The following is a 14,075-nucleotide window of genomic DNA, read 5'->3' as shown; positions in this document are numbered from 1 at the left end:
ATAAGTAAGGACACAGAAGCACTGAACAACACAGTAGAGCAGATGGACCTAATAGACATCTATAGAACTCTACATCCAAAAGCAGCGGGATATACATTCTTCTCAAGTGCACATGGAACATTCTCCAGAATAGACCACATACTAGGCCACAAAAAGAGCCTCAGAAAATTCCAAAAGATTGAAATCTTACCAACCAACTTTTCAGACCACAAAGGCATAAAACTAGAAATAAACTGTACAAAGAAAGCAAAGAGGCTCACAAACACATGGAGGCTTAACAACACGCTCCTAAATAATCAATGGATCAATGACCAAATCAAAATGGAGATCCAGCAATATATGGAAACAAATGACAACAACAACACTAAGCCCCAACTTCTGTGGGACGCAGCAAAAGCAGTCTTAACAGGAAAGTATATAGCAATCCAAGTATATTTAAAAAAGGAAGAGCAATCCCAAATGAATGGTCTAATGTCACAATTATCGAAATTGGAAAAAGAAGAACAGATGAGGCCTAAGGTCAGCAGAAGGAGGGACATAATAAAGATCAGAGAAGAAATAAATAAAATTGAGAAGAATAAAACAATAGCAAAAATCAATGAAACCAAGAGCAGGTTCTTCGAGAAAATACACAAAATAGATAAGCCTCTAGCCAGACTTATTAAGAAGAAAAGAGAGTCAACACAAATCAACAGTATCAGAAACGAGAAAGGAAAAATCACGACGGACCCCACGGAAATGCAAAGAATTATTGGAGAATACTATGAAAACCTATATGCTAACAAGCTGGGAAACCTAGGAGAAATGGACAACTTCCTAGAAAAATATAACCTTCCAAGATTGACCCAGGAAGAAACAGAAAATCTAAACAGACCAATTACCAGCAACGAAATTGAAGAGGTAATCAAAAAACTACCAAAGAACAAAACCCCCGGGCCAGATGGATTTACCTCGGAATTTTATCAGACATACAGGGAAGACATAATACCCATTCTCCTTAAAGTTTTCCAAAAAATAGAGGAGGAGGGGATACTCCCAAACTCATTCTATGAAGCTAACATCACCCTAATACCAAAACCAGGCAAAGACCCCACCAAAAAAGAAAACTACAGACCAATATCCCTGATGAACGTAGATGCAAAAATACTCAACAAAATACTAGCAAACCGAATTCAAAAATACATCAAAAGGATCATACACCATGCCCAAGTGGGATTCATCCCAGGGATGCAAGGATGGTACAACATTCGAAAGTCCATCAACATCATCCACCACATCAACAAAAAGAAAGACAAAAACCACATGATCATCTCCATAGATGCTGAAAAAGCATTTGACAAAGTTCAACATCCATTCATGTTAAAAACTCTCAGCAAAATGGGAATAGAGGGCAAGTACCTCAACATAATAAAGGCCATCTATGATAAACCCACAGCCAACATTATATTGAACAGCGAGAAGCTGAAAGCATTTCCTCTGAGATCGGGAACTAGACAGGGATGCCCACTCTCTCCACTGTTATTTAACATAGTACTGGAGGTCCTAGCCACGGCAATCAGACAAAATAAAGAAATACAAGGAATCCAGATTGGTAAAGAAGAAGTTAAACTGTCACTATTTGCAGATGACATGATACTGTACTTAAAAAACCCTAAAGACTCCACCTCAAAACTACTAGAACTGATATCAGAATACAGCAAAGTTGCAGGATACAAAATCAACACACAGAAATCTGTGGCTTTCCTATATACTAACAATGAACCAACAGAAAGAGAAATCAGGAAAACAACTCCATTCACAATTGCATCAAAAAAAATAAAATACCTAGGAATAAACCTAACCAAAGAAGTGAACGGCTTATACTCTGAAAACTACAAGTCACTCTTAAGAGAAATTAAAGGGGACACTAACAGATGGAAACTCATCCCATGCTCGTGGCTAGGAAGAATTAATATCGTCAAAATGGCCATCCTGCCCAAAGCAATATACAGATTTGATGCAATCCCTATGAAACTACCAGCAACATTCTTCAATGAACTGGAACAAATAATTCAAAAATTCATATGGAAACACCAAAGACCCCGAATAGCCAAAGCAATCCTGAGAAAGAAGAATAAAGTAGGGAGGTTCTCACTCCCCAACTTCAAGCTCTACTATAAAGCCATAGTAATCAAGACAATTTGGTACTGGCACAAGAGCAGAGCCACAGACCAATGGAACAGACTAGAGAATCCAGACATTAACCCAGACATATATGGTCAATTAATATTTGATAAAGGAGCCATGGACATACAATGGCGAAATGACAGTCTCTTCAGCAGGTGGTGCTGGCAAAACTGGACAGCTACATGTAGGAGAATGAAACTGGACCATTGTCTAACCCCATATACAAAAGTAAACTCAAAATGGATCAAAGACCTGAATGTAAGCCATGAAACCATTAAACTCTTGGAAGAAAACATAGGCGAAAACCTCTTAGACATAAACATGAGTGACCTCTTCTTGAACATATCTCCCCGGGCAAGGAAAACAACAGCAAAAATGAGTAAGTGGGACTATATTAAGCTGAAAAGCTTCTGGACAGCAAAAGACACCATCAATAGAACAAGAAGGATCCCTACAGTATGGGAGAATATATTTGAAAATGACACATCCGATAAAGGCTTGACGTCCAGAATATATAAGGAGCTCACACGCCTCAACAAACAAAAAACAAATAAACCAATTAAAAAATGGGCAGAGGGACTGAACAGACAGTTCTCCAAAAAAGAAATACAGATGGCCAACAGACACATGAAAAGATGCTCCACATCGCTAATTATCAGAGAAATGCAAATTAAAACTACAATGAGGTATCACCTCACACCAGTAAGGATGGCTGCCATCCAAAAGACAAACAACAACAAATGTTGGCGAGGCTGTGGAGAAAGGGGAACCCTCCTACACTGCTGGTGGGAATGTAAGTTAGTTCAACCATTGTGGAAAGCAGTATGGAGGTATATCAAAATGCTCAAAACAGACTTACCATTTGACCCAGGAATTCCACTCCTAGGAATTTACCCTAAGAACGCAGCAATCAAGTTTGAGAAAGACAGATGCACCCCTATGTTTATTGCAGCACTATTTACAATAGCCAAGAATTGGAAGCAACCTAAATGTCCATCAATAGATGAATGGATAAAGAAGATGTGGTACATATACACAATGGAATACTACTCAGCCATAAGAAAAGGGCAAATCCAATCATTTGCAGCAACATGGATGGAGCTGGAGGGTATTATGCTCAGTGAAACAAGCCAAGCGGAGAAAGAGAAATACCAAATGATTTCACTTATCTGTGGAATATAAGAACAAAGGAAAAACTGAAGGAACAAAACAGCAGCAGAATCACAGAACTCAAGAATGGACTAACAGGTACCAAAGGGAAAGGGACTGGGGAGGATGGGTGGGTAGGGAGGGATAAGGGGGGGAGAAGTAGGGGGGTATTAAGATTAACATGCATGGGGGGGTAGGAGAAAAGGGAGGGCTGTACAACACAGAGAAGGCAAGTAGTGATTCTACAACATTTTGCTATGCTGATGGACAGTGACTGTAAAGGGGTTTATAGGGGAGACCTGGTATAAGGGAGAGCCTAGTAAACATAATATTCGTCATGTAAGTGTAGATTAGTGATACCAAAAACAAAGCAAAAAAAAAAAAAAAAAGGGCAGTTCCTGTATGGTAACCTCCAACGAGTTCTACACAAGAGTATAAAGGGCATATAAAAGTGTAGGCAAAGGGTCTGTTTGTGTTTATACAGAAGATCAAAGCCTAATTGGGCTACCCCGAAAATGAACTAAGATACGGTATGAAAAAGAACTTCCAACAACTGCACTCTCTGGAAGACTCATGCCAGAAGATGATCATCAAAAAACCCCAAAAAAGATCCACGCACTGCTACAGCTGTAGATGCACTCATCCCACCAGTTCCTGGACTTGCCATGGGAATGAGAAAGGAGATATCTAAGCTGGCCTGTGCATACAGTAAAACAACAAATTTGACTGGATCTATACTGTTGGAACTCAACCATGAATTTGGAGAAGTGCAAATTGTAGCGCTCCAAACTCTTACAACTACAGACTATTTACTGTTAAAAGAACATATGGCATGTGAACAGTCCCCAGGAATGGGTTGTTTTAATTTGTCTGATTTCTCTCAGACTGTTCAAGTTCAGTTGGACAATATCCACCATATCACAGATAAGTTTTCACAAATGCCTAAGGTGCCTAACTGGTTTTCTTGGTTTCACTGGAGATGGCTGGTAATTACAGATATGCTTTGGTTATGTAACTATACTCCTATTATGTTAATGTGTGTGCGCAATTTAAGTAGTAGCTTAAAACCTATATATGCTGAAGTTACTCTACAAGAAGATTTGTCAAAGAAATAATCAATCTTCCCATGTTTTCTTCCGCCTGCTACTTCTATAGCTTTTCTTCTTCCTTCCTAATTACAACCCTTAAATAGAATTCGTGCCTCATATCAAATTTACCGAGTATCATAACTCCTCCAAGTGGTAAAGATACCTCAAGACAAATGCTGGGCATAGAAGCCACAGGGCATAAATATGCAAAGAAGTAAAAAGCTAACCTTTTCAAACAATAAGGCTTCCCTCTCACTTACCAACTTCACATTTCCCTGTATGGCCCCGGAAGATGACTGGTTAGCCAGAGACGGGTAAGATTCCTCAAGGGAGGAACAACCTAAGACAGGCACAGTTGCAGGGGGGCCATCAGGTGAGAAATTGGGGATCAACAGATGTGAGGCTTAGAACCTCACCCCCCCTGTTCTGAGAGAAATCTTCTGCATATGTGGATGTTTTATTGCCCTGGTCTAGCTTGGATTAACACATAGTCTACAGGCACACACCTGATCATCTACATTTGCTCTCTTACAACACTAAACTATGTTTTCTACCTTTATCTTGTATCTACCTACCACTTCAGCATTTTATTAAAAATAATAATAATAAAGAGAGAAATGTGGTATCCACATATAAATCAAGTATAAAAACCAAATGAGTATTCATATTTGAACTGACTGTTTATAGTTCATAATGCATGAGCAAAACCGAAAGTTTCTGTGATGACTGCCCTTGTACTGTTCACTATGTAACTTATTCATTATGTAAGAATTTGTTCTACATGTAAGAACTTGTTTGTTATGCCTCAGAAGATTGGAGACTGACGAAAATTAGGCTTGAGGTGGATTAATGATTGTGCATTGAGCACTGACTCCCCTATACAGAATTTTATTGTCGTTAACAACCATTTGATCAATAAATATGAGAGATGCCCTCACAAAAAAAAAAAAAAACAAAAGGACAGACTTCCAATGGTAAAATAAATAAGTAACCGGGATGTAATGTATAGCATAAGGAATATAGTCAAGATATTGTAACAGCTTGGTAGGGTGATAGCTGGAACCTAGAATTATGTATATAAATGTTCTACCACTGTGTTGTACACTTGAAACTAATGTAATGTAATACTGTGCGTCAACTACCCTTCAATAAAAAATTATTAAAAAAAAAAAAAAAAATGACTAAAGAGGACATGTGACAGTTCTAACCCAAAAGGTAACAGAGAACATAGCATCACTTTTCTGTGTTCCAGACATATGGATCACTACAGAATTTCTTTTTTGCTGTTTTTTCCTATTCTGAGGGCATAAAATTTACTGGAAAAACAGCCTTGTCCCTGCTGCACTGTTACTGCCTTAGCTCCCCGTGATGCATACACAAAAACCAAACCCAATAACTTAAAGAGCACAGTGCGAAGTGGGCCTGCTGACAGAGAAAGGGCTAAGTTAGGCAGGAGAATGGCGACTGAAAATGGAAGGGGGCAAAGATGAAAGTCAGTAAGGAGAGAGATAAAAGGTGATGGGAAATTTGAGAGAGCAAAGGTCAAATCAGACTGTGTTTGCTCCTCATCATCTTCCTGAGGTGGAAGAGCTTTAAGGTTGAGCCTTGGAAAGAAGTAGAGGAATGTTTTCAAATATATGCAATTTCATTACAAACACCACAGTGACCCATTGCTCTATATCTCTGATAAAGGCAGAACAGAAGAAAATGGGCTTAAGTTGGAGTGAGTCAGATGGTACCCCAAGGTCCCTCCTACATCTCCAACAATGTGTCTGAACACTTAACAATGTGTCTTACACCAGGAACCAATTACAACTGAGCCCTAAGAGACTGGCAAAACTTTTTCATTTTTGCCAGTTTTCATTTAAATCTAGTGTTCTGTGATAGGTGAGAATGAAAGGCCACAACACATATATCAGAAATAATACAATCACTATAAATCACAATTTTGATTTTTAAAAAAGGCTTCAATGGCAACCAACTTTTAAATGATAAAGTCTGAGCCTCCTGGTTCGAATTTACAGACCCCATAAAATGGCCCCAACTGACCTTCACATTCCTCCCATGCACTCTTTACCTAAATAAACCCTACCCACCAGATATGCTGGTTGACTTACTATCTCTTGACAATACCAGCACAGGAGGAGGGGATGCAGATAGCCAGGGAAATTGATCTTCATTCATTTGGTCTCAGATAACCTGAGGAAATGTGCTGGAGTTATAACTAGTAGGCAGGCAGGCCCTTAGCTAGAGACTCCAGAATATTAGGGCGGGGCTAACAGGATGTAGATAGCTGTTCAGAAGGACAAGGCATGCTTCCTGGAGGCCCAGAGAGCATCCTCATCCTGATTACACATACCACAGCAGCAGTGCATCCTGTGGGGGCTTAGAGGAGCCCAGGAAACTGTTCCTCTGCCCAGGTGAATGCTGCTGGAGTCCACTCTATGAGCCATCTCATGAGGCTTTTTAAGCATTGACTTCCACTAAGAAATCTTATATCCTATGACTGCTGGTACCTTTCTGCCAATCATCATCACCATCCTGACAACTACTCACCTCCATTCGTCACTATCCCTGTCCGGTAAAAGTGAAATGAAATCAGTTTCAGCAGATGTACGTTTATCATCTCATAGGTTCATGGGAATGCGTATCCCATTTCTGCTCCACTGCAAATCCTGTCATCCTTCAAGGCTCCCCACTCCAGAAACCTCCCAATTCTCAGGACTATCCCTACTGCCTCTCAACTACTTCACATAAACAAAACACTTGGGGCTTCATGTGGTAGTGGTTTTTCATAACTGAAGAAATATGATAGAACCATCAGCCTAATAAGTAGGGAAATATCATGTTCTATATATGGTACAATGGGCAAATATACTAAGTAATTTGAGCCTTATATATTTTATTTATTTATATCCTTTTAATGTTCTCATATAATTTATTACGTGAATCATTTATTCTATGCTTACTGTCAAAATATCAATATTCACAGATTACCAGTGTGGTGACTAATAAACCACAACTGTGGTAAATTATGAACTCTCTTAAATCATATGCATAATTTTGAACATACTTGCATCTTCCAGGGAAGAAAGTCAATAGTTCCCAACAACTTTTGGAAGAAAAAAATGTTTGCAGTCCTCACCACAAAGGCCTAAAACTGTGAAGTTCTAAGTTCTCCTCTTTGAACTTCCCTTTACTTTTGTCTGTTCTCTCCAGTCTATCTGCAGACCCCAGACTTTGTATTCTTTGCATGACCTAAGCTACTGCCAGAGGCCTGCATGGAGCTGAAATATAACCAACAGTTGGGAGGGCTTAAACTGGAAGAGAAGTGTGAATATGGAAAGTGAGAGAGCCTTGCATGCAGGAAGGTACATTCCAAGTACAGAAAGGAGAGAACCTGTTTTAGCCTAAAGCTGTATTTAAAATGATTGAAATACTGGAGGCAGAGAAGATACTGAAGACAATGTTACCATGGGGAAAGGATAAATTTATAGAAAGCTACCACGTAAATATTTAAAACACATATAACTGTAGAATTAGAAGTGTAGAATAGAGACATGTAGTAGAGGATTTTGGTCAGAATGTCAGGTGATTTAAATTCTAGATGTTGCTCTGCCTCTGCTGACTCTGGGCAAGTCATTTAAACTCTCTTAGTTTTGGTTTTCTTAACTATTAACTGAGGGTTTTGGACAAGAAGATACTAAGATTCAAACATTTTACAATTTCAAATATTTTTAAAAGCTTGTTTAGCTACATGGATAGATAAAACAAAACATAAGAACCTGAGGATACAGATAAACAAGTTCTTACTAAGACCACACACCCATCAGTGGCCTGCTCCCAAAGTCCTCACTAAACTCACCCTCTGGCACTCACCACTCACTTCTTGAGAGTTCTTTTGGGGCAGGTCTGGAGGTTCACACTTCAAGGTAGTTATCCTGGGCAGGACCTGAAGGCTCTGACTTTCCAAAGAGGTTCCTTGAGATTCTGCCACCTGTAGGCTCATGTCGTGTCCCTGAGTGTAGACAGAAGCGTGGGGACAAAATATTTACCTTGAAAAGTCATCCTGATAGAAACAGGACTGAATAGCAGTTAGAGACAGTCTTAAGGGAACACTGGACAAATCCCATTTACTCCTTTAAAGCAGCAGCCAGTAAGACAGAATAGCAAGGTAGACATTCATTCATTTGGCAAATACGGACCACACACCTACTAAGAGCCAGGCCCTGTTCTACTTGTGGGGGATACAGTGACAAATGAGAAAGACAAGACAGGCAAAGAATCCCTGCCAGAAAAACTAAACAAAACCCAGATGGGCGCTTACACTAGTGGGTGGAAGTTTAATGAGGAATAGATAGGTACATTGTCTCAAAACATTCCCCTATTAATTACAAAGGGGAAAACAGTAATTTTATGATGAAGAAATCTGGCAGACAACCACCTTAGCCTTATCAGTAATGAGACAACCCATCACCACGTGCCTCCTGACCTACTAAATTGAACACATCACTTCTGTGCTATTCTAGCCAAATGCACAACCAGAATCTTACCATGAGAAAACATAAGACAAACCCAAATTGAGGGGCATTCTATTAAATAACTGGTCTGCACTCCTCAAAAATACTAGTGTCATGACAGACAAAAACTGAGCAACTGTTTTGGATTCAAGGAGACAAAGGAAATGGCAACTAAATACAACATGCAATGCAGGACTGCGCCCTAGACTTGGGGGGAAAACCGCCATAAAGAACACTATTGGAATGATATAACAAAATCTGAACAAGGACTACTGTTCAGATGAAAGAATCATAACAATTTTAATTTCCTGAAACTTGGTAATTGTATTCTGGTTATACAAGAGAATGTCCTTGTTCTTTGGAACATACTGAAGTATCCAGAATTAAAGGGACTTGGTACCTGCAACTAACCCACAAATGGTTCACGAAAAAAACATGCAAGCATGCATGTGTGTGTGTGTATAAGTGTGCATACATAGAGAAAGAAATACACAGAGAGACAGTGCTTGCTCACACAGAAGTGGAGCAAAGCATGAAACAAATGTTAACAAGTGGGGAATGGGGAAGGATTATTTCAGGTGTTCTCTGTACTGTTCTCCCAATACTTCCATAGGCTATGGATTTTTTAAAAATAAAAAGTTAAAAAGTTAACAAACAGTCCTCATTTTTTCTCGACACCACCACACACAGCCTCTTCCTACCTGCTGTCCCGTGTCTCCTGTGTCTTTCTCCAGATTCTCCACTGCAGTCACCACGTCCTCCCCACTCTCCAGATGATATGTCTGCACCCAGGCCTGGAGCTCCTCAGGCAGGATGGTCAGGAACTGCTCCAGCACCAGCAGCTCCAGGATCTGTTCCTTGGTATGTGTCTCTGGCCTCAGCCACTGATGGCAAAGTTCTCGGAGTTGGGACAGTGCCTCCCGGGGCCCAGTTACTTTCTGGTAGCAGAACCGCCGAAAGTGCAGGCGGCAAATCTCCTGACTGTGGGAGCAGCGCTCACGTGAGCACATCTGCTCCCATGCGGGATCTTCCTGCTTCACTCTCGCAAGCTTGTCTCCACTCTCAGAAGAGGGACCTGGCAGAGCTTCATCCATACTGAGTTTAAAGGCTAGGAAAAGGTTCATTTAGCTGGTGTCTATGCTTCAGAAATGTTTTTCCAAATGTACATCTGAGGCATAAGAACTGGTCAGGAAAGGGAAACCTTCCTACACTGCTGGTGGGAATGTAAACTAGTTCAACCACCGTGGAAAGCAATATGAAGGTTCCTCAAAAAACTAAAAATAGAAATACCATTTGACCCGGGAATCCCACTCCTTGGAATTTACCCAAAGAATACAACTTCTCAGATTCAAAAAGACATATGCCAAACAACAACAAATGTTGGTGAGGTTGTGGAGAAAGGGGAACCCTCCTACACTGCTGGTGGGAATGCAAATTAGTTCAACCACTGTGGAAAGCAGTATGGAGGTTCCTCCAAAAGCTCAAAATAGAAATACCATTTGACCCAGGAATCCCACTTCTAGGAATTTACCCTAAGAATGCAGCAGCCCAATTTGAAAAAAACAGATACACCCCTATGTTTACCACAGCACTATTTACAATAGCCAAGAAATGGAAGCAACCTAAGTGCCCATCAATAGATGAATGGATAAAGAAGACGTGGTACATATATACAATGTAATATTGTTCAGCCATAAGAAGAAAACAAATCCTACCATTTGCAACAACATGGATGGAGCTAGAGTGTATTATGCTCAGTGAAATAAGCCAGGCGGAGAAAGACAAGTACCAAATGATTTCACTCATCTGTGGCGTATAAGAACAAAGGAAAAATTGAAGGAACAAAACAGCAGCAGAATCACAGAACCCAAGAATGGACTAACAAGTACCAAAAGGAAAGGGACCTGGGAGGATGGGTGGGAAGGGAGGGATAACGGGGGGTCAGAAAGGGGGCATTATGATTAGCATGCATAATTTGGGGGGGGCACGGGGAAGGCTGTACAGCATGGAGAGGACAGGTAGTGATTCTACAGCATCTTACTACACTGATGGACAGTGACTGCAATTGGGTATGTGGGGGGAACTTGGTGATGGGGGGAGTCTAGTAAACATAATGTTCCACATGTAATTGTAGATTAATGATACCAAAAAAAAAAAAAGACATATGCATCCCTATGTTCATCGCAGTACTTTTTACAATAGCCAAGAAATGGAAGCAACCTAAGTGTTCATCAGTAGATGAATGGATAAAGAAGATGTGGTACATATACACAATGGAATACTATTCAGCCATAAGAAAGAAACAAATCTTACTATTTGCAACAACATGGATGGAGCTGGAGGGTATTATGCTCAGTGAAATAAGCCAGCCAGAGAAAGACAAATGCCAAATGATTTCTCTCATTTGTGGAGTATAACAATGAAGCAAAACTGAAGGAACAAAATGGCAGCAGACTCAAGAGACTCTAAGAATGAACTAGTGGTTATCAAAGGGGAGGGGTGTGGGGGGGCAGTGGGGAAGGAGGGAGAAGGAGTTTGAGGGGTATTATATTTAGTACACATGGTGTGGTCGAGATCATGGGGAGAACAGTGTAGCACAGAGAAAGCATATAGTGAATCTGTGGCACCTTGCTGCACTGATGGACAGTGACTGAATTGGGGTATGGGTGGGGACTTGATAATATGGGTAAATGTAGTAACCACATTGTTTTTTCATGTGAAACCTTCATAAGAGTGTATATCAATCATACCTTAATAAAAATAAAAAAAAAAAGAACTGGTCAGAAACATAAACTACAAGAGCATCAAAACTCTCATGTAACAAATGTATGTTTTGTACCCACTGTAAGTCATGCTCAAAAGCTAAGCCTGGTTGCCTTTATTGTCAGTTAAATTGATCACAGGTATACCTTGAACTCTTAAGGGTGTTGAGCCTGGAGGTACGGGATTTAAGGTGAGGGATATGATGGAAGAAGGGCTAAGAATAAGAATGCTTTAGCAGCTTATACTTTAGCTGGTAAGAAAGGATAATTTTATCTGTGGAGGAGCCAGATGGTTGCTTTCATGGGCAGATTAAATATACTCTCAAAGACCATCTATCTCTGTATTTTTCACAGACTATTCCACCTTAAATGTAGGTGAGATACAGTATACCCAAACTCTCCCATCCCCTAAGACCTTTTGTGATGAGTTTTGTCACTCTTCTCATCAAGAGGTCAAGTCTATTTTTCCTACTCTTGAATCTGTGCTGGCCTATACTTGCTTTGACCAACAGAATATGGCAGAAAGGACACTGTAAGAGGAAGTGCTCTTGTAGTTCTCGGCACACTGCCATGAGCCAGCCATATTGCGAGAGAAACCAAGCCAGCCCCGCAGGGGGGCCACGTGGGTGAGAGCCCAGGGGCCCCAGCCAAAGCCCAGCTGGGCCCAGTCCCCAGCTGATTTGCCAGCTGAATGTAGCCACATGAGTAACTGCAGCAGAACTGCCCAGTCAACCCACACAATTGTAAGAAATAGTAAACTGAGGTTGTTTAAAGCCCCTAAGTTTGGGAGTTTATTTTTTATTTTTTTAATGTAACCATAGAATACTGAAATAGTAGGCATGCTTCAAGTTCTTTTCTCTCCTTATTCTCTCTTTTCATGATCTCATTAATCACAATTTCAGTATCTCTATTTTAAGAACATTCAAATCTCTGGCTGGCTCTAACTTGCCTTCTACATTTCAGACTCTTATCTTGAAATGCCAGCACAATGCCTCCAACTTCAGTCTTCTTCTGCCTCATAATTTTAACATATCCCAAACTGAAATCAGAATCCCCTCAAAGATGCAATCACTCAGCTTTCCCAATTTTTGGTATCACCACCATCCTCTAGGCATTCAGGCTCCAAAATAGCCCCACTATACAATCACTCTGAGTCCAGCTGATTCTTCCACCAAAATGCCTCTTCCAGTCATTGCTTCCTTTTATTCCCTTATTACCATTTACATTCACTATTACAATAGTTTTCTGTGCAGTATTCCTGCCTCACCTCCCACTATATCGTGATTGGATTACTATTTCCTAAAGCACAACTCGGACTATATTCAACAATCTCCCCCACCAAAACGCGGCTTTCAACTGCTCCTCTTTGAACTAATTAAAACCCCCCACTATCTGATCTTTACTGTGTTTTGCCGGTATTTTTTGGTTTGTCACTCCATAAACATATCAGCATGTCATTACTTTCCGGGCATAATGCCAACACAAGAATAAAAGACACAGTCCCTACCTCCAAGAAAGCCACGATCTTCCCAAATTCCTCACGTCACTGCCACTCTGACTGCTCAGTTTTTCCCCACTCACCTTGTACTTTAGGGCCTGGGCAGCCCTTCTAACAGGATTGATTTCCCTAGATCCAGCCCAACTGCCACCCCCAAACCTAATGCACAGAGAAAATTCTTCTGTCCACTAAGTCATTCAGGTGGAGGTAGGGTGTTCCCACGTAAAAGTGAGCCCAAAGCTGCCACACACCCTCTCCATGTTGTATACAGATCACACCAACCACCACTACCACCATCACCCCTGCTCCTGGATGCCAGAGGTTATCTCTGCGTAAGCGCCCCGAGCCGGGCACGTACCTGGTATTGAACACACACCGTGGACTCTTGGTGAATGCACGTGGATGTACAGGATACGCCGGTAGCCAAGACGCTCTGGGGGGCCCAGAACGTACCTTACCGAGATTGCACCCCAGCACTTTTAGCGCACAGCACACAGCGGGCAGTCGGCAAGTGCGTGTCTAATAGCTGGTTAATGGACCAAAATTCAAGGAACCTACACAACAAAGACGTGGCCGATCTCGTGAAAGGCTCCCCCCGGGGTGCGGAGGCCCAGATCTCCACAGTCGCGGGGATCCTGCTGGCCGGCCTGCGAAGAGTGCGGGCCGCTGCGCCTCGCGGGGCGGAAAGGTCTCGCGGGCGCGTCCTGCACCCGGCCGTGGAGCCCAGGGCGGCTTCCCCCGCCGCACTAGCGGCCTAGGCGCCGCGTCCGGTCGGCTCTGCGCCTCTCTAGGAAGGCGGCCGCACGTCTCTCTGGTGCCCTGGGCCGACCCCCTCCGCCCCTTCGACGCCCAACCGCTTTCCCCATTTGTGCAACCCATTTCAATTAAAAAT

At 41.5% G+C, this 14,075-nt stretch overlaps 1 protein-coding gene across 2 annotated transcripts in view; it reads right to left on the bottom strand.

The window, feature by feature from the left end:
• Positions 1-13,836, bottom strand: part of PGBD1 (piggyBac transposable element derived 1) — a 38,378-nt gene extending 24,542 nt beyond the window's left edge. The window contains exons 1-3 of one of the 2 annotated variants that reach the window (XM_057494185.1): positions 13,542-13,836; positions 9,625-10,031; positions 8,283-8,421 (exon numbers count right to left, since the gene is read on the bottom strand). In XM_057494185.1, coding sequence (XP_057350168.1) covers positions 8,283-8,421; positions 9,625-10,017 — 532 coding nt within the window. In that variant the 5' untranslated portion in view covers positions 10,018-10,031; positions 13,542-13,836. Of the gene's footprint in view, positions 1-8,282; positions 8,422-9,624; positions 10,265-13,541 lie in introns of those variants that run through there. The other variant, XM_057494184.1, reaches the window with a different exon arrangement.
• Positions 13,837-14,075: the final 239 nt, after the last annotated feature.

The sequence above is a fragment of the Manis pentadactyla genome, chromosome 16 (assembly GCF_030020395.1).
Source record: "Manis pentadactyla isolate mManPen7 chromosome 16, mManPen7.hap1, whole genome shotgun sequence".
Taxonomy (NCBI): Eukaryota; Metazoa; Chordata; class Mammalia; order Pholidota; family Manidae; genus Manis; species Manis pentadactyla.
The sequence above is the reverse complement of the archived record's forward strand: the minus strand, read 5'-3'. Positions and strand labels throughout refer to the sequence as shown.